The 23,575-nt window shown below is 38.7% G+C and overlaps 1 protein-coding gene across 7 annotated transcripts in view; it reads left to right on the top strand.

Annotated features, from left to right (window-relative positions):
* Window positions 1-10,950: 10,950 nt before the first annotated feature.
* The window catches only part of LOC118360887 (immunoglobulin-like and fibronectin type III domain-containing protein 1), a 46,513-nt gene continuing 33,888 nt past the window's right edge, over window positions 10,951-23,575 (top strand). For all 7 annotated transcript variants that reach the window (XM_052485184.1, XM_052485186.1, XM_035740422.2 and 4 more), the window contains exons 1-4: window positions 10,951-11,173; window positions 15,411-15,510; window positions 19,053-19,088; window positions 23,036-23,158. In XM_052485184.1, coding sequence (XP_052341144.1) covers window positions 15,462-15,510; window positions 19,053-19,088; window positions 23,036-23,158 — 208 coding nt within the window. In that variant the 5' untranslated portion in view covers window positions 10,951-11,173; window positions 15,411-15,461. The remainder of the gene's footprint in view (window positions 11,174-15,410; window positions 15,511-19,052; window positions 19,089-23,035; window positions 23,159-23,575) is intronic.

Here is a 23,575-nt window from a genome sequence, read left to right as displayed (position 1 = left end):
TGATAATTAGTTGACAAGTTTAGTCAGGTGTGCTTGTCTGGGGCTACAACAAAAATGTGTACTGTTAGGGTTTCTCGAGGACTGGAGATGGGAAACATTGGGGTAGTGTACAGTATGACACTTAATGAAGATCTTAGGGTCAAATTATTGTCTGTCAATAACCTACACGGGAGTAGACAATGGGCTTTTATGGGAGTAGATAATGGGCTTGTATGGGAGTAGATAATGGGTTTGAATGGGAATAGACAATGGGTTTATATGGGAGTAGAAAATGGGCTTATATCACAATAGGGCCGTTTGGAAAACTAACATTGGGTGGAAATGTTTAACTATGGACAACTGCCAAAGTGTTGTTGCGGCTCTCAAAAACATTACTGCCTGAATTTAGCTGGTGCTATCGACAAAGCTCACTGTGGGAAAGTTTAAGTACAGAGACTACTTTCTGGAGGACAATGCCAGGTCACACTTTTGATGGTCTACAGGTGTTCATAATATTAACAAACTATCTGTTGATAAGCAACTCCTTGCTAAGGTTACAATTAGGGTAAGGTTTAGAATAAGGGTTAGGATAAGGGTTAGGATAAGGGTTAAGGTTAGGTTAGGGCTAGGGTTAGTAGATAGTTAGTTGAAATGTTACTGATAGTCTGTAAATAGTCTGTAGAGGAACTATCCAAATTAAGTGTTACCCAATGCCATGCTGACTTACATGTGTTTAGATGTGAATTCTTAAAGAGATGGGTGGGGCTAAGGCTTAAGAGGATGTGAACAATGCTGAGTGGGTGTAAAAAAATAAGAGTTCTCTAGCAAATGTGAACATCTCAGCAAAATCTCTCATTTTCTCCTACTTGTTACCTGAGTGTGTTTGCAAGTCATCCACTTTCAAAGCAGCATAACTTTCCCATGTTTCTTCCAACTACAGTGTATGCTACACCATTATTTCCCATATAATTTTTTATTGCACAGGGAAAATACTTTCATCCATGTTATTTTAATTTGACTTATGAAATCCTGCACTATGTAGGCCTAGTCCAATGGTGGTAGATGCAGACCCTGCAGTGTGCCAGGGTTATATCAATCTGGGGTTCTTTGACATCACTGTGGCATGGTGTTGATCCCAGCCTGACAAGGAGCCAAGCCATCTCTAGGTGTACCTTTCAGACTCTTTCAGACTCTAGCTATACTGAACAAAAATATTAATGCAACATGTAAAGTGTTGATCCCATGTTTCATGAGCTGAAATGAAATATCCCAGACATTTTCCATATGCACAAAAAGCTTATTTCACTCAAACTTTGTGCACAAATTTGTTAAGATCTCTGTTAAAGAGCATTTCTCCTTTGCCAAGATAATCCATCCATCTTACAGGTGTGGCATATCAAGAAGCTGATTGAACACCATGATCATTACACAGTTGCACATTGTGCTGGGGACAATAAAAGTCCACTCTAAAATGTGCAGTTTTGTCACACAGCACAATGCCAGAGATGTCTTAAGTTTTGAGGGAGAGTGGATTTGGCATGCTGATGCAGGAATGTCCACCAGAACCCTTGCCAGAGAATTTAATGATAATTTCTCTACCATAAGCCACCTTCAACGTAATTTTAGAGAATTTGGCATTACGCCCAACCGGCCTCACAACCGCAGACCACGTGTAACCACGCCAGCCTAGGACCTCCACATCCATCTTCTTCACCTGCGGGATCATCTGAGACCAAGCCACCAGTACAGCAGATGAAACTGAGTAGTATTTCTGTCTGTAGTAAATAAATTTTGTTGGGAAAAAATCATTCTGATTAGCTGGGCTACAATCCCAGTGGATGGGCCTATGCCCTCCCAGGCTCACCCATGGCTGAGCCCCTGCCCAGTCATGTGAAATCCATAGATTAGGGCTTCATGAGTAAAAGTAAAGATACCTCAATAGTCACCCAGTAAAATACTACTGGAGTAAAAGTCTAAAGTTACTGTATTTGTTTTTAAATATACTTTAGTGTCAAAAGTAAATGTATTTGCAAAAATATACTTATCAAAGAAAAATTATAAAACAGTAATTTACAAACAATTCATTTTAAATTTACTAACGAAGCAGTTTAGTGAGTCTGCCAGATCTGAGGAAGTAAGGATTACCAGAGATATTCTCTTGACAAGTGCGCAAATTAGACCATTTTCCTGCCCTGCTAATAAGCATTCAAAATGTAACGAGTACTTTTGGATGTCAGGAAAAATGTATGGAGTAAAAATGCAATTTCTTTTCTTTAGGAATGTAGTGAAGGAAAAATAAAAGTTGTCAAATATAAATAGTAAAGTACAGATACCCCCAAAAATGACTCAAGTAGTACTTTACACCACTGCCAGCGACCACTTGAGTTGAGTAGGATGGAGGTGGCAGCAAGGGGATGAAGTGACGAGGGCCTAAAGTGGCCTTCTAAAGAGAAAATGAGTTCTCAGCTCTCCATGGTACGAGAAATGACAGATCATCTAAGGTCATTACTAGAGACATCTTAGCCAGATGATCTCTCTCTACCCGAATACCCTAAACAGATGGGCTGGGGACAATATGATGTAAGGAAAATACCAGAAAGGCCAAGTGTCAGCTGGTCCTCCCCTAAATCATCCTTCCAGCCGGGGATAACTCCCTAGCCCTGGTCAGGAGACTTGATATTAGAGTTGATATGATCTACACCATTCTGGGATTAACCTTAATGTGGAGCAGGTGCGAGAAGGCTTGGCATGTTTAAACAAGCTGTGTGTGTAATCCGAAATTAAATTACATTTATCACTGTTTTCATGAATTGTTGTTTGTGTTCTTTATTAGACTCTACCCAGTAAACAAAAATATGTGAAAGTTCCCAGAACATTCGTAAAGTCGTAGCAAATGTTCTCATAACACAAAAACTCTCCAATCGTGGTGATGATTATAGAATGATTGTATGACATTCACCTGACGTTGCAAGAACGTTCCTAGAACACATTTCATTTGGTTTTTAAAAGTTCCCAGAATGTTCCATTAGGTTGTGGGAACAGTCTGGTGAGAACAATGTGGGGACATCACAAAATATATGTTCCCAAAACACAAATACTGTCCAGTTGTGTGGATGATTCTACAATGTTTCTTCGTTTTGGATACCTTGTGAATATGGGCCCAGAAGTATGCAGCATATAAAGAAGATGGGTGATGGTGAAAAGTTACCAGTATCTCCCTGGGTTAGTTATGTCTAGGAAGGCTAAAATGGAAGCGTGGAATTCCTGATTGACCTTAGTGCCATTGTTACATACCAAGAGAAAAGAAGCTGCAAAAGAGCTTCGCTGGTGGCATAGAGGACAAAAGACCTGGTTGGCAACCACACATTACAGGTTCAAACCCCACATGTGCAGATTGTCAACATATGAAGTAAAAAGTAAAAAGAATGATTGGGTTTGTATGACTAAAATGCTGTTCAAATAGCTAATATACAAAGTAATGTGCAGACTATTGACATACAGTATGAAGTGGAACAAATGGGTTTGTATGATTAAATGCTGGTGAAATTAAAATGTTGCTCCACCTACAATATAGTCCTCAAATGTGAATTGCTATTACATCTATAGAGAAACACAAAGAAGATGTATTCCAGTCTGTTATCTTATGCCTTCATTTTGCATGCTGAGAATGTTGTGGTAATATTACGTCAAACTTAAATATAACATGTTTTAAATGTTCTGAGGACCTCCAAAACAAGGTCAAAGTAATACTGCAAAAAATGTGGCAAGGAAATTAACTTTGTCCTGAATAAAAAAAGTTTAATGTTTGGGGAAATCCAATAGAACACATTACTGGGTAACACTCTCCATATTTTCAGGCATAGTGGTGGCTGCATCATGTTATGGGTATGCTTGTATTCGTTAAGGACTGGGGAGTTTTTCAATATTACATTTTATTTTATGAAAGAAATAAAAGCTCAAATAAATCATTCTCTCTACTATTAGTTTGACATTTCACATTCTTAAAATAAAGTGGTGATCCTAACTGGCCTAAGACAGGGAATTGTTTATTAGGATTAAATGTCAGGAATGGTGAAAACTGAGTTTAAATGTATTTGGCTAAGGTGTATGTAAACTTCTGACTTAAACTGTAAAATGCAAAAATGTGTCATTAGGGGTATTGTGTGTAGATGGGTGAGAATATGTTATATTTAATACGTTTTGAATTCAGACTGTAACACAACAAAATGTGAAATGGGTATAAATACTTTCTGAATGCACCATACATCTGGGAAACGGATGGAGTGGGAACCTTAACTTTCTGTTGACACTGTTTGCTGTGAACATTACTGGTTTATTGTGTTATTACATTAACTGTAAACCTGATGAGAACTTTTTAATGTTCTGTGAATCTTGTTATTGATGTTGTGCACAACATGTTAGTTAGTGAATGTTAGATTATTCCAAGGATATTTAATTTTAAACATTTTTTTAAGAATACCAATATTTTGTTATCAAAAACATTCTATGTTTTTGGATGTTGTCATCCAAATGTTAGTTAAACCCTAACTATAACTTAATGGGAATCTTAGCTAATGTTGCCGGTTTGCTGGGTAGACTGTTCATGGTTGTGTACCCGTTAAGTACCAAGCATTATTAAACCAGACATTTGTTATAATGTTGCCAGACAGTGGACCAGATCATATCTAGTTGGATTATGATGTATAAACCCACTATAAAGTCTTCATGGTGTTCTTGGAAAAGACAACAATATTTGGACACCAAAGTGGTAATTTATGGTCCTGTGATCATCTCAGTCTCTGAGGCTTTATAGAGGAATCAAGTTGCTCTGCCAATATATTTCAGCTGTACAGCAGCTGTGAAGGATGTACTTTCATTGGTAAATCCCTCAACTAATGGCTTTTGAACCACATCTATTCTTCGACAATTGGTCTCGTCTTTAGAGCAATAGCAGCCTCCAAGTTTGAAGAGCCACGTCTAGTGGATTTCTAAATTGGTTACATTTTTGTAAAAATCAGGATGACTTGTAACTAGCTTTCACTTCGTTGATTGTCCCATTAGAATTGCAATTTTGGCATTCAAAGGTTTTTCATAGACCGGTATGTATAAACTGGAATATAATACTGAAGAGGCTGAGAGATTAGATTTGATACTAGTCCAGTGGCAATTTTAGCATGTAAATCTTGGTGGGGCCCAAAGAAAATAGCTGATATGGCTGACTTGCTAAACCAATATGGTTTCTAATTGAGATGTTCAAACTATGGCATAAGGTGACGACAAGTGGATAAAAGGCAATCCGTAATTTAAATTAAGACAGAGCGAGCTAGGACAGACGTAGTCAATATAATTATTTGTTTGGCACTTTTGAAATGTACACCAACAGAAATCAGAAATCAGAACATGGGCCATTCTTACAGTGTTCTCCCTGTACACTAAGTCAGAGCTGTAGGATAAATAAAGGGAGCATATAAACAGACAATGAAAGCTCTTGCAAAATTTACACATCTACATGTGCACCACCAAGTCAGAACAATAGGCGGAATTAAGAAAGGTTGACTAAATTATTAGGATGAGGCGCATGGGCTACTAACAGCTTACTACACAACATACACTTAATATTACTTTCTTAGCTACCGTATACATACAGTATCTCCCTGGCATATTACATTGTTTATGCAGCAGCATACAAGACATTTCTGGACTCACCTTTTTGTGCTGTGCTCACTTGAACAGGAAGGTGGCATGGCGGTCCTTCATGGGCAAAGTCTGGCATTTATGGTGATTTCACTGGGAACTTGAAAAAAACAAGGTTGAATCATGATGATGTCAATGATCTTCATGTCGTAGCTCTAGAAAAGAGGCCCGAGTTCCCGATTTACAATTCTTAGTTGGATGACCGTTCAAAGCGTATTTCCCAGTCGGAGCTCGTCGCTCGAAGTCGGAGCTCAAAGTCAAGTTTTTGCAGTTCCAAGTTAACAGTTGTTTTGAGCGCGGCACAAATCATGCTTCATTGACAGCATGGCCAATGTTGAATGTTTATCATTTTAAACCTGGAAACGAGACACTTAAACCCAGATTTGGGATCACACAGCCACTCCACTGAATATCAGGCGAGTGATTGCTTTGCAATGGTTGCAGTTAGCCACTGTCACTGATTCTTTCCAAACCACTCATTGTTGATTTTGCGATTTCCAACTTGTTGTGTAATGTTTATGTCCAATAGCCGATGAGCACCAATATGTTTTTATCTATTTCTCTTCACTATTTATCTTAATATGACAAGGAATAAAAAGGATTTGCCAGTAGATTGTCGACTTGATTCATAATGATGACTGCTAGCTAAGATTTTGAAAGTATGTACAGTGGGGCAAAAAAGTATTTAGTCAGCCACCAATTGTGCAAGTTATCCCACTGAAAAAGATGAGAGAGGCCTGTAATGTTCATCATAGGTACACTTCAACTATGACAGACAAAATGAGAAAAAAATCCAGAAAATCACATTGTAGGATTTGTAATGTGTGTGTGTGTGTGTGTGTGTGTGTAAGTATTTATCAATAAGATAACCCTAAGTTACAAGAATATCATCTCTCAGGTATCTCCAGATATATCCAAACATGGGAGAATCAAAATGACAAGGGTGCAACTTTTAACCCAGCAATGTGAATCTTTGTGAGGGGAGATGAGAATAGCATTACAATAAATGTCACTGTATTAGAATTACAGCCAACCCCATCCTGTACTTTATTACTGTCACTGGCTAGTTTTGGTTTCATCATGTGATCATGCGATTTATCATTGTCTCTGAAGTCTCGGAGGTCATCAGCCATGTGGAAATGCTATTTGTCTGGGCATATCATAGCTCAGTGAGTTAGTCAGCGTGCACTGAATGGCAACAATGAACAAGTGGGCCCAAGAGGTATAAAACAATGCGATCGCTGCCTGGTTGAGGCATACGGCAGAAGGTACAGTAGTATATGTTAGCAGAGATGAAGGATATACCCCATTCACATTACATTGATAGATTCTGCCAAGCTCATCATTAGTTTAATCGGATTATGATAATTCTGACTAGACAACACCTTACTGTGGCCTTTCTGCAGCCAATTATTTTATGATGTATGCTTTTAGAATAGCTTTTGATTTATTTATGTGGCCTTGATATGTGACCTGAACAGGTTGGCTGTGCATAGCATACCCACGTTGAGAGATAAATCGGGTCTCTCCGCCAGAGATGCTCCTGTCAGTCTGCATGCCTCTTCAGTGGAATGGGATCACTTGTTTACTCAACTTCTCAATATACTGTATTACCTCAGGTAGTGGTCGGAAAACTACCCAATTGTCATACTTGAGTCAAATTAAAGATACCTGAATTGAAAATAACTCAAGTAAAAAGTGAAAGTCACCCAGTAAACTACTACTTGAGTAAAGTCTAAAGGTATTTGGTTTTAATATACTTAAGTAAAAGTATAAATCATTTCAAATTCCAAACCAGATGGCAAGATATATATATATTTTTTAAATTTACGGATAGCCTGGAGCACACTCCAACACTCAGACATAATTAACAAACAAAGCATTTGTGACCATTTTCTTGTTCTGCTTAGCATTAAAAATGTAAATACTTTTGGGCGTCAGGGAAAATGTATGGGAGTAAAAAGTACATTATTTTATTTAGGAATGCAGTGGAGTAAAAGTAAAAGTTGTCAAAAATATAAATAGTAAAGTAAAGTAAAGATACCTAAAAAAAATGACTTAAGTAGTACTTTAAAGTATTTTTACTTAAGTACTTTACACCACTGACCTCAGGCATGTCAGTTAAAACATGTATTTACTCTCCAGAGGCTGATTCAGGACTTTTACAAGCATTTCTAGAAGCTTACAACCTCACAAAATTATTTGTAGAACTTTTGAAAAAGACGTTTGATGAATGGCAGGTAATTTGAGTGACCACTTGGCAGACCATCCGGCACATGTTGAAGACCCTTTAAGTCCATTTAGAGTCATGTCTCTTGCACATCTAGGCAAGAGGCCATGCTTACCATATACATTTTGATATATGAAATGTGTTATTTTATTTTCTCAGAAGATATTACCCATTATTGCATACATTTATCAAAATTATTTTCCCGAGTTCGTCACCAGCTACATCAGAGATCGCTGACATATTGACGTTTAAAATGGCAAAAAAGTAAACTTCACTTGTTTTTTCTTCCTGTTTTCCTCATCGAGATCTGGTTATGTCTCTTGCTGTATTTTGGATGACCAGGCACTGGTGACATAACCCAAAGGCCGCCATGCTCCAATGAGGGGCCGGCCATTGCTGTCTTGTTAGCACCCAGGCGGCTCACCTCAGTACTTGTCCATGGCTGGAATGATCACTATGTGCCATGACATTTTATCAATATGGAAAAGGATCGAAGAAGGGACTAATCCAGTAGGTTTATGTGGGATTATGTCTACTCTGGAGGCTATTTAGTTCCACTTGGGGAACTGTATGTGGAAGGACGAACATGGCAGGAGACTGGCACCACATGAAACTTGCTGGTCTTATTGAAATAAATACATCCGGCGTTCTGGTCAGCTGCAGCTTGTTATGATATTTGTACCTCCAGACGATTAGTATTTCATTCTTTTAGGATGGCTCACTTTAGAAGAGGAAGCTAGGTGAACTCATTGAACTTACAAATAAATGAATGTTGCTTAGATGAGAAACATCAAAAATGTCTACACAGATTTGAATGATAGCGAACATGTTTAGATGCCATGTGTATTCACTTTTTGATGTAAACAAATATCAATGCTTGGGAAAAGGGACTGTGGTCTGTACGCATTTCACTAGCAGCAAACAGCTTGGAAAGCATGTACTGCATTGTCGTGTATCAGTTGAAAGATCGCTGTCACGTACTACAACAACAGGACCAATGCGTCCAAACCTCTTGCTCCCTGTGTTTTCATTTGGAGCGCAATGTTAGATGTTTTATTACCCAGTTTAAAATATCCTCCTTGTCCTTTCATCAATCATGGTCAAGTGACCGCATTTGTCATATCAAGTTTTGGGGACATGCAACCTTCAGCATAACAAGCTCATATTATTCATTATTTATGCCGCTACAGTATATAGGATGGTGACATAGAAACAGAACTACAGAAAGACTAGTAGAGTGTCTGTGCGAACAGTAATGATGCAAACAACATTGCACAAGCACAATATATTGTATCCCCCAGTCGGGATTCAGAATTGTCCTTTGGATCATGACCAGACTGTCAAAGCAGCAGTAATTACATAGAAGCCACTCTGAGTGTGAAGGATTAAGATCTCAGTGATATCAGAAACAGACACGTTCCCATGGAGAGGACCGAGTATAAACAGGCATTACACGCAGTCTTCCTCATGCAAGTGTCTGCCATTGGAAATTCAGGAACAACTGCAAAAACAAACTGTTAGACACGACTATCAGGCTGATGAGATAAGGTTTTGACTAGGCTGTTTGACGCAAACATCAAGGGCGGTGTTTTTATGCTTCGTTTCCTGACTTCTTTATGCTATCTGTATCCTTTCAAAGGATACATAAAAAATAATACATTATCCCATTAATATTCAGTATCAAAAATGTGCAACAGAAAAGAAAATTAGAAAGGGGGCAAATACTTTTTCACAGCACTGTATATACAGAAGTATTTGTGATTTTCTCTGTTTTTGCATATTTTTGACACTGAATGTTTTCAGATCTTCAATTAAAACCTACTATTAGATACCTGAGTTTACATTTTATATTTATTTATTTCAAATAAACTAAGTTATGCAACGGTGAGGAAACAACAACTACGGGAAGCGTTTGGTTGAAGTCATTGCAGGTGGCACAACCAGTTATTGAGTGCAAGGGGGCAATTACTTTTTCACACAAGTATATTTGGTATTGCATAATTTTGGTTATGAAATAAGTATGAAACTGTTGTATTATTTGTTCACTCTGGTTTGCTTAATCTAATGTTAGGTTTTGGTTGAAGATCTGATAACATTCCGTATGAAAAATATGCAAAAGTAGAGAAAATTAGGAAGGGGGCAAGTACTTTTTCACATCACTGTATATTAGAGAAATTATTAAACTGAGATCCTTGTGTTGATTGAAGGTTAAGTTCTCACAGAAGTTTTCCAAATCATTCAAAGCCCTTTAACTTTAGTTTAGGTCAATGGTTTTTTATTTTAAAAGACTCATAAGAGTCCTCCAACAACAACTGTCTCGGAGCATTAACAGGATGAGAAAAAGATATGACACAATAAAAATAAGGTACTCTTCATTACGCATAACATGTTACATAATGCATTCAGCATGATGAAAGGGACAAGTGACTCCTTCTTAACCTCAACCTGTGAAGTCTACGTTGTAGTATCATCACAGCTGATGACCATTAGCGCTATGAGAGGTCAGCTATGTAAGTTCAATATTAACCCACATTGTGTTTGAAAAGCTACAGTATATGGGAAGCATATGGTGTTTCCGTCAATATTACTACAATATTCTTTGAAGTGCTTTTTAGCAGTAACACTAGTTGACCGTTGAATAGAGGCATATAAGAAATGAAAACAAATTATGTGAATAACTTCATGTACATATCTTGCATTTGAAACAATCCCCATTTTCTGTTTGAATTAAAGCAGCTAATGAATAAGATACATCTACTCTCTGATTGAATGATATAGGCACTGTATGCGTGACAAGATTTGAATATCAACCTAATAACTTAGGTTACATAGCTTTAAATGGAGACCACCACACCAATCATGTTCTTTTCAGCAAATGTTTCTGTGAAGATGGCTAGACTGTCACCAGTCATTATGTGGTGTAGAGAAACTCAGTATCTGTTGATACCCCTCACTCCATCATCCTTTTCATCATATAGCCCCCTACCCCCTGACCACCCTCCTCCCCTTTTGAGGAACCGTCTGCCTAAATACAGGGAGAGCCTCCTCTTGATCAGAATCACTGTGTCTGGTTACTAACAGGCTGGCAGAGAAATCAAACCCGTTTCCCCCAAAGGATTTACTACAAAGCAAAACCTTGAGGGCAGCGAGAAAATACCCCAAGAAATACCCAAGGAAAGACCCAAGGAAAGACCCAAGGAAAGACCCAAGCCCTCAAATACAGTCTGAGTTGGACTAACAGTACGTGAGCATTAGACAGGCGACAGGCAGGTAAGCTACCTTTAACTGACTATTGCAAGATCATACTGAGTAAGGTCACTGGAGAAATGTAATTTCCAGGGACCATAAAACAGATTTAATTCCCAGGTGTACCTGAAATGTACCTACAGTGTACCTAAAGTTATACTGGATTTTGAAAAACAAACACTCTGAGGGTTCAACTAAGAGGGAGATCAGTCGTGTATGAGGAATTACCATATTTTTGCCCATTTAAAGGGCAATATATTTGGTTAACTGTTCTACACTGGACCATACTGTATTTTTCCCCAATGAGCTCGGTCCCAGCACACTATCTCTGTGATGACTTGATTCTTGTCGTAAATGTATTATAATGCAATATTTCATGCTGCACACAATAAATGTAATTTATGTGTTTGATGCCATTCCATTTACTCCGTTCAAGACATTATTATGAGCTGTCCTCCCCTCAGCAGCCTCCACTGGTAAAGACACAAGAAGTCATTGCAGTAGGCAGGCCTGGGTTCAAATACTAATTAAAATCTTTCAAATACTTTGAGTGTTTGCTTTAGGCTGCCTGGAGAGCCAGGTAGTCAGTGTTAGCACTTTTGAGACTTTTCTATTGGTTGCATTGCAACAGACAATCTCAATCAAGCACATATACAGTATTTGCAATGATTTATAATAGCATTTGAACCCAGGTCTAGCAGTAGGTTACCAGCAGGGTCACAGCTAACTATAGAGTTCGAAGTGTGTACTGTCAGTGTTTGTCCTGCTAGTGTTATGATTCATGGGACGGGAAAGAACATGACAAGAAGGGAATGCTTGGCACCCTGATGTTCATTAAAGTCATATACGTTTTATTTAGTATGGTGCTCTGACTGCCTAGATGTAATGACCCTCAAATACATTTGGGACTCTTTCCATGTAGCAATAATGCCTTCATTCAAACTACTGTAGCTCTAGGAATTTCTAAAACCTTAAGTTTCAGAGTTTGCCATTTTGTTCAGCAGGTTTGATTTATTATACTCACATAAGCTAAGCATATACTTCTTTATTTGGAATGTTTCAAAGAAAATACTGTACTCAACAATGATCTCTCAGATCGTAATGTGAAGACATGTGAGGATAAACTAGCACAGCACTCTGATTGATTTATAAAACTCAACTATCTGTGCCATATTTCGTCAGGCTTAGCCTCTCACTATGTATCAGTTGGCAGGTACACATGCAAGTGAAGTTCTAATGGTTTAGACTTAGAGCATGGAATGCTCAATTAGAACGGTATGTGCGTTATTGACAAAGAATGCTATCTTGATAATCAATCATTATTATTTTATTAACCCTTTTTACATCTGCAGTTGTATCAAAGTGCTTTATGATAAGACATACAGTATCCACAGCTCTAAACGTTTGAGAATTGCCTCATACCAAGTCTAGGGATGAAAGCTACAGTACCAGTAATTTACGAAATTATTGGAATCTTCCGTCATTTTGGTAGTTAATATCAAATCTATGGCAATCGTAACTTTGGTCATTTATATTGAATTCCTATATAGTATTCCTTTTTTATATCGGTGTTCAAATTGTCCATGAGTTTCTAGTAGATAGATCATATGGTTCAAGAGAAAATAGCCTAAATAGTGAAAAAAGCATCTAATCAACAATGGCATATTTATAACTCCTTCCGCAACCTGTTCAACTATTGACTGTTTTCACCACTGCTACCAGTTTGATGCCAAAACATTTATTTCAAATACATGTTGACAGTGAAACAAATAAAAGTATTAAAAATATATACAGTGCCTTCGGAAGGTATTTAGACCCATTGACTTTTTCAACATTTTGTTACGTTCCAGCCTTTTTCTCATCAATCTACACACAATAGCCTATAATGGCAAAACAAGAAAAATGTTTTTAGAAATATTCTAATGAGTCGCCCCCCCATCATTTGAATTATCACTCATAGAGCAAAGAACACTTTTGTGAACTGCAAATAATAATTTCAGGGCTCAAGGGATATTATTTGAGTCATTACGATTCCACACCTTTCCGAAAGAACCCTTGAGGAACCCTATTTTCTTTGTGTATATAGTGCATTTGGAAAGTATTCAAACCCCTTGACTTTTTACACATTTTGTTACGTTACAGCTTTATTCTAAAATGTATTACATTTTTATAAAATCTCATCAATCTACAAGCAATACCCCAATATGACAAAGTAAAAACAGGTTTTCAGACATTTTTGCAAATGTATTAACAATAAAAAATAGAAATGCCTTATTTACATAAGTATTCAGACCCTTTGCTGTGAGACTAGACTATTGAGCTCAGGTGCATGCTGTTTCCATTGATCATCCTTGAGATGTTTCTGCAACTTGATTGGACATGATGGTAAATTCAATTGATTGGACATGATTTGAAATGGCACACACCTGTCTTTCTAATGTCCCACAGTTGGCAGTGCATGTCATAGCAAAAACCAAGCCATGAGGTTGAAGGAATTATCTGTAGAGCTCCGAGACAGGGTTGTGTCGAGGCACAGATCTGGGAAAAGATACCAAAAAAAGTATGCAGCTTTGAAGGTCCCCAAAAACAGTGGCCTCCATCATTCTTAAATGGAAGAAGTTTGGAATCACCAAGACACTTCCTAAAGCTGGCTGCCTGGCCAAACTGAGCAATCGGGGGAGAAGGGCCTTGGTCAGGGAGGTGACCAAGAACCTGGTCACTCTGACAGAGCTCCAGAGTTCCTCTGTGGAGATGGGAGAACCTTCCAGAAGGACAAATATCTCTGCAGCACTCCACCAGAGAGGCCAGACAGAAGCCACTCCTCAGTAAAAGGCACATGACAGCCCGCTTGGTGTTTGCCAAAAGGCACCTGAAGACTCTCAGACTATGAGAAACAATATTTTTTTGGTCTGATTAAACCAAGATTGAACTCTTTGGCCTAAATGTGTGTGGAGGAAACCTGGCACCATCCCAATTGTGAAGCATGGTGGTGGCATCATCATGCTGTGGGGATGTTTACTATATATAAAGGATATTTCATGCTGAAACCCCCATATTAAACACCTATGGTATTCAATTGGTTGATGGTTTATATTTAGGATAATGTTTTACAGCTTTGACATATTTTTTATTTTAAAATCATCTTATTCAATTATTTAATTTATTTGACAAGGCCACATAGGAGGCCAGCGATTATTACAGACACCTGTGATAATCTGAAGTACTCAAAAGGGTACTTAAGTAATAGATTACATAAAATCCTTGAAAGACAACAATATTCTGGTAGTTTAGTGGAAAATGAATGTTTCCAGTATTATACCCTCCCTTTGCAACCCTAACCAAGCCCCTTAAGCTTTTCTACTGCAATCACCTTAAGTCTGACACTTTTTGGCACAGTCACTCTAATTCTGATATTTTGCCTTTTTTTTTCTCTTTTTTTTCTCTCAAACAGATCAGATCGTTTGCCAAAAACTGTTACAAACTAGATACTTGTTTGCATTTTTATATCAAAAACCTTTGTTGACCTTGCTATTTCTATCTGCGTACCCATTCAAGTATAACCACTCCAGTCATTTGCACAATCTTGGTGATAGCATGATCATAGTTTTATGAGGTATGTGCCCTATCACATGCACAGGGTTAGTCTTGGCTGTTTAATGAAAGGTAATACATCTTCTGAATCCCATGTAATTAAATTGGCTTCTGACAGTTTAAAATGACAACACCACACAAAAAGATGAAAGGCAATGTACTGTATGCTGTATATTTACCAGATTATGACAAACACAGACACACACACACACACACACACACAGACACACACACACACAATCATATGCGTCCCATAAATTATGGATATTGTCAGCCAACAACAAGGAACTTTTCATCTCTTAGATTAAATACAGTCTACGGTACAGCACACTGTGCACCCTGAGCATGTGTCATTGTCACTGTTATGAGCTGTGGTCACTATCAGTCACACAGGAAAAGGGCATCAGCCTAAAGTTCATACACAACATGCATCCTTCACACTCCACATTTAATGGACACTTCAGCAAGTGCAAGACTTTACAGATGACATGTTAACATTGCCTTCTAGAGACAGACATACAGCTGCTGTGTTCAGGAACTTTGGACTCTGCAACCTCTTTTGGAAAGACATTCTCGTGATAGATAAAGTATAATGGAGAACAATGATTGAAAATATAAAAATTCCTAAGTAATCAATCAGTTGATGTTTACATGATGTTTTCATTTACAGAGAGCCCCCTGGTTGACTGAGCTTTTGGATCACACACACATATCTGCCAAGATGTGGAAGAAGTCAAAGGTCACAGACCAGACGGCCACTGGCCAAGGAGGTACTGTATACATGAGTGTTCCTTTCTCTCCTTCCTAATTCCAGTACAGTACATACTAAGACAGAGAAGACATCAAACATCAAGCGTTATCTTCACAAGGCCCCCAATGATTGCCAGAGAAAATAAAGATGGGGATAACTTGTGGTGCACTGTGGTATTGCAGTAGCCTATATTGGCAGCAAACACTACATGACCAAATGTATGTGGACACCTGTTTGTCGAACATCTGATTCCAAAATTATGGCTATTAATATGGAGTTGGTCCCCCTTTGTTGCTATAACAGCCTTGACTCTTCTGGGAAGCCTTTCCACTAGATGTTGGAACAATGATGCATGGACTTGCTTCCATTCAGCTACAAGAACATTAGTGAGGTTGGGCACTGATGTTGAGCAAATAGGCCTGGCTCGCAGCCGGCGTTCCAATTCATCCCAAAGGAGTTAGATGGGGTTGAGGTCAGGGCTCTGTGCAGGCCAATCAAGTTCTTCCACACCGATCTCGACAAACCATTTCTGTATGTACCTTGCTTTGTGCACAGGGGCATTTTCATGCTGAAATACGAAAGGGCTTTGCCCAAACTGTTGCCACAAAGTTGGAAGCACAGAATCATCTAGAATGTAATTGTATGCTACGGTGTTAAGATTTCCCTTCACTGGAATCTTAGACTCGTGTGCTGCTGCTCGGCCATGGAAACCCATTTCATGAAGCTCCCGACGAACAGTTATTGTGCTGAAGTTGCTTCCAGAGGCAGTTTGGAAGTTGGTAGTGAGTGTTACAACTGAAGACAGACGATTTCCACACGCTACGCGCTTCAGTACTCTGCGGTCCGGTTCTGTGAGCTTGGGTGGCCTATCACTTGGCAACTGAGCCGTTGTTGCTCCTAGACGTTGTTGGGAGGTGGCATCCTATGATGGTGCCACGTTGAAAGTCACTGAGCTCTTCAGCAAGGCCATTCGACGGCCAATGGAGATTGCATTGCTGTGTTCTCGATTTTATACACCTGTCAGCACTGGTTGTGGCTAAAATAGCTGATTCCATTCATTTGAAGGGGTGTCCAATACTTTTTTATATACAGTTATGTGAAAAAGTATTTTCCCCCTTTCAAAAAATGTCTTAACTTTAGCATATTTTTGATACTCAATATTAATGGGATAATGGGACCCATGTCATCCAAAAAGTTTGACTTTTCACTCATCTGTCCGTAGAACATTCTTCCATGAGTTTTGATGATCATCCAGGTGCTTCCAGGTGCCTTTTGACAAACTTGAGTAAGAACCTCATACCAACGTTTTTTTATTTGATTTTATTTCACCTTTATTTGACCAGGTTGACCAGTTGAGCATGGTGTTGGTAGATTTGGGGATGCTTTGCTCCCTCAGGACCTGGACGACTTGCCTTAATAGAATGAACCATGAATTCTGCTCTGTATCATAGAATTCTACAGGAGAATGTCAGGCCATCTGTTTGTGAGCTGAAGCTGGAGCACAGCTGGGTCATGCAGCAAGACAATGATCCAAAACACACAATCAAGTCTACTTGAAAATTGGTTAAAAAGCAACACACTTGACTTTTTGGAATAGCCTAGTCAAAGTCCAGACCTAATCCCAATTGAGATGTTCTGGCAAGACTTGAAATTGGCAGCTCATGCTTGAAAACACAAAAATGTCACTGAGTTAAAGCAGTTCTGCATTGAAGAGTGAGCCAAAATCCCTCCACAGCAATGAGACTGATCAACAACTACAGGAAGCATTTGGTTGCAGTCAATTCAGTTAAAGGTGCCTCAACCAGTTATTTAGTGTACGGCGGCAATTCATTTGAATTGTAATTTGTCAACTCAGGTTCCCTTTATGTAATATTAGGTTTTGATTGAAGATCTGATAACATTCAGTGTCAAAGATTTGCAAAAATAGAGAATATCAGAAAGGGGAAAATACTTTTTCACGACATGGTATTGTGTATGTTGGCAGAAAGCCTGCTTTAGCATTGCTACTTATATTGGCCAAGTAAAACTCTTTTTGATAATAGCCGGGTTACAAAAATGCTTTCATCATGTAAACTATTTTTCTCTGGGGCCAATTATTTTCCCATTATGAACAGGAGAATTTGTTTGACCATTTTTCATATTGTGAAAAGGCTGTCCTTAGGGAACTCAATGGATTGAAGAAATTGTACTTTGGCAATGTTTTCAGGCATTGTGGCTAGTGGGCCGTAGTGTGATTGATTAATAGTACCTTGTGGAATTACATTAAAGGAACTGATGAGACAAACATTTCAGATATTTGCTTTATTGTAATGCCTAAAAAGACACTACTGAGGACCACAGAATGGCAATATCAGCGCTCCTGCCAACTCTTAACTCTCAGGAACTATGGATGTACCAAGGTCCCTGATCAGTCTATTATGAAATGTTATGTATTATTTTTTTATGTAACCTTTATTTAACTAGGCAAGTCAATTTATATCAAATTCTTATTTACAATGATGGCCTACCCCGGCCAAACCCTAACCCTGACGACGCTGGGCCAATTGTGCACCGCCCTATAGAACTCCCAATCACAGCTGGTTGTGATACAGCCTGGAATCAAACCAGGGTCTGTAGTGATACCTCTAGCACTGAGATGCAGTACCTTAGACCGCTGCACCATTTGGGAGATAAACCACCCCAAGAAAAACCACAACAAAGGAAATAAGAACATTTTGTTTCAAGTGATCAGCAGTTTCAGAAGAGGCGACTAAGACCCAAGACAATGAACAAGACAAGATGGAACTCGGTTTAAAATTAATGTTCAGTCTCACTGAATATTGAACATTGCAGATGAGCCCGAGGTTTGTCTCCTTTATACACAATGGCAGCTCTTTGAAATATAGCCATTGAATCGGAGTTGAGTAGAACATAAACACAAGAACATTGGAATTGCCCTGATGATGGGGAGGGAGGGCCATGAAATCAAGCTCTAGGGTCCAGTACCATGTCTCACAGGAAAGAGGAAAAATCTCTACAACATGACATTTTCTGCAAGAAATGAATGAAGTTGTATTGCCGTACTAACTTGGTCCTTGTAGTACCATTAGTTAAGCCCATTAGGGATATGTCTTTAACTATTGTCCTTAAATGTACAAAACTACATTCCAAATGTAGCAAAATGTCTTTGTACCTGTATTTGTCTTTCACCCCATTTAATAAATTGGTCACACTTTACTTTAAGCCAAAAATCCTTCATTACTTGTTTTAGGCATATATGAGCCTTTATGATTGTGTATTATAAAGCTTACATAATATGTTACATAATGTTAACTTATGGCTTTAAGTAATGTGTTACAAATGTATTGTATGTCCCTATGTTGGAATATATCCTGTCTTTACCATACATATTGTAATGTATGAGGATTCTAATGTCTCTCTGCCATTCTGCCAAAGTACTAGGCCTAAACCATGTCTTTGCCAGAAAGGTACTTCTCCTCTCCCTCTCTCCAAGTCCTTACCAGGATGAATGTTTCTTGACCCATCTGCTTCCATGTCATCCTTTTGTCTTTGCACACCCAGGCCCTTCAGAGGCTGAACAGGAAGAAGAGAAAAAAGGTAGGACAGTGATGATCAAAAAGCAAGTTTCGCTTTTTCACTCACTGGTGTTTTGGTTTTCAAATTCCATATATTGAGGTAAATTGATTTTGATTGGTTGTCCTGAGATTCTAAATATTCTGGGCAATTAATTAAATCAGTTAACCTCATGCTGCCTTCAGGTCAGGTGTGACCTCTGGACGTATTTGAAGATGAAAAACACAAACAAACAACATTTTCAACTATTTTGGATTCAAACGTCAGTGGTATAGTATCTGTGTTGGATTCATGTTTTAGAAGATTGTGTAGTATTCATGCACATTCTTCTGGAATGCACATAACAGGAAATATAAATGTTTATTTTCTTAAGATATTGTAAAACATAAAGGTAAACTGTAATCAATGTACTTCAGGATAAAGAGGTTGATTTTCCTTTGATGTCTACATTCTGTGACGAAAATATAAAAAATACAAAACACGCGACAAAACACTTCCAAAAACTCAAACATTTTCCTGTGTGAAATTGTAAAATACTATTCACATTCAAGGACAAGAACAATTTGTAAAAAATGTACTGCCCAGTGCACTTTGGATGTTTATTGTCCTGTCATGTGAACAGTGAAGGCATTCAGACAAACCATTTCCAGTACCTCACATGTGGAAAAGCACATCATGACTGACATCTGCTGGTGAGGATAAGAAGTCAGATAAAGCCACAACCTAAATATCAGTCATGCAAAATAAACAACCTGACCAGAGTGCATAGTATGTTAAACAAAATAGAAGTAAATATACATACATATATACAGTACCAGTCAAAAGTTTGGACACACCTACACATTCAAGGGTTTTTCTTTATTTTTAATATGTTCAACATTGTAGAATAATAGTGAAAACATCAACTTTGAAATAACACATATGGAAACATGCAGTAATCAAAATATATTTTATATTTGAGATTATTCAAAGTAGCCACCTTTTGCCTTGATGACAGCTTTGCACATTCTTGCCATTTTCTCAACCAGCTTCATGAGGTAGTCACCTGGAATGCATTTTATTTAACAGGTGTGCCTTGTTAAAAGTTCATTTGTTTGCATTTGAGGCAATCAGCTCTGTTGTGACAAGGTAGGGATGGTATACAGAAGATAGCCCTATTTGGTAAAATACCAAGTCCATGTTGTGACAAGACCAGCTCAACTAAGCAAAGAGAAAGGACAGTTCATCATTACTTTAAGACATGAAGGTCAGTCAATACAGAAAATGTCAACTTTGAAAGTTTCTTCAAGTGCAGTCACAAAAACCATAATGCGCTATGATGAAATTGGCTCTCATGAGGACCGCCACAGGAAAGGAAAACACAGACTTACCAGAGTTCACTAAAATTCCCAGCCTTCGAAATTACAGCCCAAATAAATGCTTCACAGAGTTCAAGTAACAGACACATCTCAACATCAACTGTTCAGAGGAGACTGCATGAATCAGACCTTCATGGTCAAATTGCTGCAAAGAAATCACTACTAAAGGACACCAATTAGAGGAAGAGACTTGCTTGGGCCAAGAAACACAAGCAATGGACATTAGACCGTGGAAATCTGTCCTTTGGTCTGATGAGTCCAAATTTGAGATTTTGGGATTCCCACCCGTCATGTCTTTGTGAGACACAGAGTAGGTGAACGGATGATATCTGCATGTGTGGTTCTCACAATGAAGCATGGAGGAGTGGGGGTGCTTTGCTGGTGTCACTGTCTGTGATTTATTTAGAATTCAAGGCACACTTAACCAGCATGGCTACCACAGCATTCAGCAGTGATACTCCATCCCATCTGGTTTGCGTTTAGTGGGACTATCATTTATTTTTCAACAGGACAATGACCCAACACACCTCCAGGCTGTGTAAGGGCTATTTGACCAAGAAGAGAGTGATGGAATGCTGCAACAGATGACCTGGTCTCCACAATCACCCAATGTTTTGGGATGAGTTGGACCGCAGAGGAGCAAAAGCCAAGAAGTGCTCAGCATATGTGAGAATTCTTTCAAGACTGTTGGAAAAGCCAAGAGTGCCAAGTGTGCAAAGCTGCCATTTTGGAGAAAAAAATATAGAACATTTTTATTTCACCTTTTTATAACCAGGTAGGCCAGTTAAGAACAAGTTCGCATTCACAACTGCAACCTGGCCAAGATTAAGCAAAGGAATCCGACACAAACAACAACACAGAGTTACACATGGAATAAACAAACGTGCAGTCAATAACACAATAGAAGAAGTCTATATACAGGGTGTGCAAATGGCGTCAGGAGGTAAGGCAATAAATGCGTCATAGTAGCAAAGTAATTACAATTTAGCTAATTAACACTGGAGTGATAGATGTGCAGATGATGATTTGCAAGTAGAAATACTGGTGTGCAAAAGAGCAAAAAATTCATAAAAACAATATGGGGATGAGGTAGGTAGTTGGATGGGCTAGTTACAGATGGGCTGTGTACAGCTGCAGCGATCGGTAAGCTGCTCAGATAGCTGATGCTTAAAGTTAGTGAGGGAGATATAAGTCTCCAAATTGAGTGATTTTTGCAATTCTTCCAGTCATTGGCAGCAGAGAACTGTAAGGAAAGGTGGCCAAAGGAGGTGTTGGCTTTGGAGATGACCAGTGAGATATACCTGCTGGAGTGCGCTACCGGTGGGTGCTGTTATGGTGACCAGTGAGCTGAGATAAGGCGGAGCTTTACCTAGCAAAGACTTATAGATGACCTGGAGCCAGTGGGTCTGGCGACTAATATGTAGCGAGGGCCAGCCGACTAGAGCATACAGGTCGCAGTGGTGGGTGGTATATGGGGCTTTGGTGACAAAACGGATGGCACTGTGATAGACTTCATCCAGTTTGCTAAGTAGAGTGTTGGAGGCTATTTTGTAAATGACATCGCCGATGTTCGAGGATCGGTAGGATAGTCAGTTTTATGAGGGTATGTTTGGCAGCGTGAGTGAAGGAGGCTTTGTTGCGAAATAGGAAGCTGAATCTAGATTTAATTTTGGATTGGAGATGTTTAATTTGAGTCTGGAAGGAGAGTTTACAGTCCAGCCAGTCACCTAGGTATTTGTAGTTGTCCACATATTCTAAGTCAGAACCGTCCAGAGTAGTGATGCTGGCCGGGCGGGCAGGTGCGGGCAGCAATCGGTTGAAAAGCATGCGTTTATAATGAGTAATGTAGGCGTGGCCAAACTTTTGACTGGTACTGTATATATACAGTGCATTCAGAAAGTACTCAGACCCCTTGTCTTTTTCCACATTTTGTTACATTACAGCCTTATTCTAAAATTGATTAAATTGTTTTTCCCCCTCATCAATCTACACACAATACCCCATATTGACAAAGCAAAAACAGGTTTTTAGACATTTTTCAAATGTATTAAACATAAAAAGCTTAAATATCACATTTACATAAGTATTCAGACCATTTACTCAGTACTTTGTTCAAGCACCCTTGGCAGTGATTAAAGAATATTATCCGCACAGAAGAATGGGTGAAACTCCCCAAATACAGGTGTGCCAAGCTTGTAGCGTCTTACCCAAGAAGAATGCTGGCTGTAATCTCTGCCAAAAGTGCTTTAACAAAATACTGAGTAAATGGTCTGAATACTTATGTACATTTTATTTTATATAGATGTGCTAAAAAATCTAAAAACCCTCTTTTGCTTTGTGGGGTATTGTGTGTAGATTAATAAGGGGGGGGGGACAATATAATCCATTTTAGAATAAGGCTTTAACATAACAACATGTGGAAAAGGTCAAGGAGTCCCAATACATCCCGAATGTATTGTATTTATATATCATGATTGAATAATTGATAATTGATTCATGCCATTTTTGAGTGCAGTTCATGTATTGATTCATTGATTGGATTTGTGTTTTTGTAAAACATTTGTTGGGGCTTAATCAGACTTATTTCCCTCTTACTTCTCATCTTTTCTCCAGCTGGCATCAAGAAGAGGTCCAAGGTCCCTGGGGTCATGATCACGCAGTTTATAGAGGTTCTACCGGAGGGCAAGAGCACCCCAGACTTCCTTCGCAAACCCATCGCTCTAACCATTCAAGAGGGTGAGCCCCCAGGATGTTTTAGGTTTTCTATATCAGGCCTAGGCCCTCTCAGTGTTGGTCTATATGCTCAGAGGTGTCATGCCCATAGGGGGCACAGGGGCACGTGTCCCCTAAGATTTGTCAAACATTTTTAAATACATGTTTTTTTTATTTGTAATACTACACTTAGCTTTTATTAAGTTGGCTTTAGCTAGTCCAGAAAGATTCCCAATCTCCCAAACTCATAACTAGCTACCAAGAAGCCTTTTCATGCTATCAATCAAGTTAGAGTAGCTACCTTGTCTAACTATCTTAGCTAGCAGGCCTGCTGGTAGACTTGTTGGTAGACTTGAAAAAAGCAAGCAATAACTAAATAAGACTCACATTCCTTTCAATCCTTTTTCACGTTGGGATTGGGGTATTTTATAATGAATCAAT

Source organism: Oncorhynchus keta, chromosome 28 (assembly GCF_023373465.1).
Source record: "Oncorhynchus keta strain PuntledgeMale-10-30-2019 chromosome 28, Oket_V2, whole genome shotgun sequence".
In the NCBI taxonomy this organism is placed as follows: Eukaryota; Metazoa; Chordata; class Actinopteri; order Salmoniformes; family Salmonidae; genus Oncorhynchus; species Oncorhynchus keta.
The sequence above is the reverse complement of the archived record's forward strand: the minus strand, read 5'-3'. Positions and strand labels throughout refer to the sequence as shown.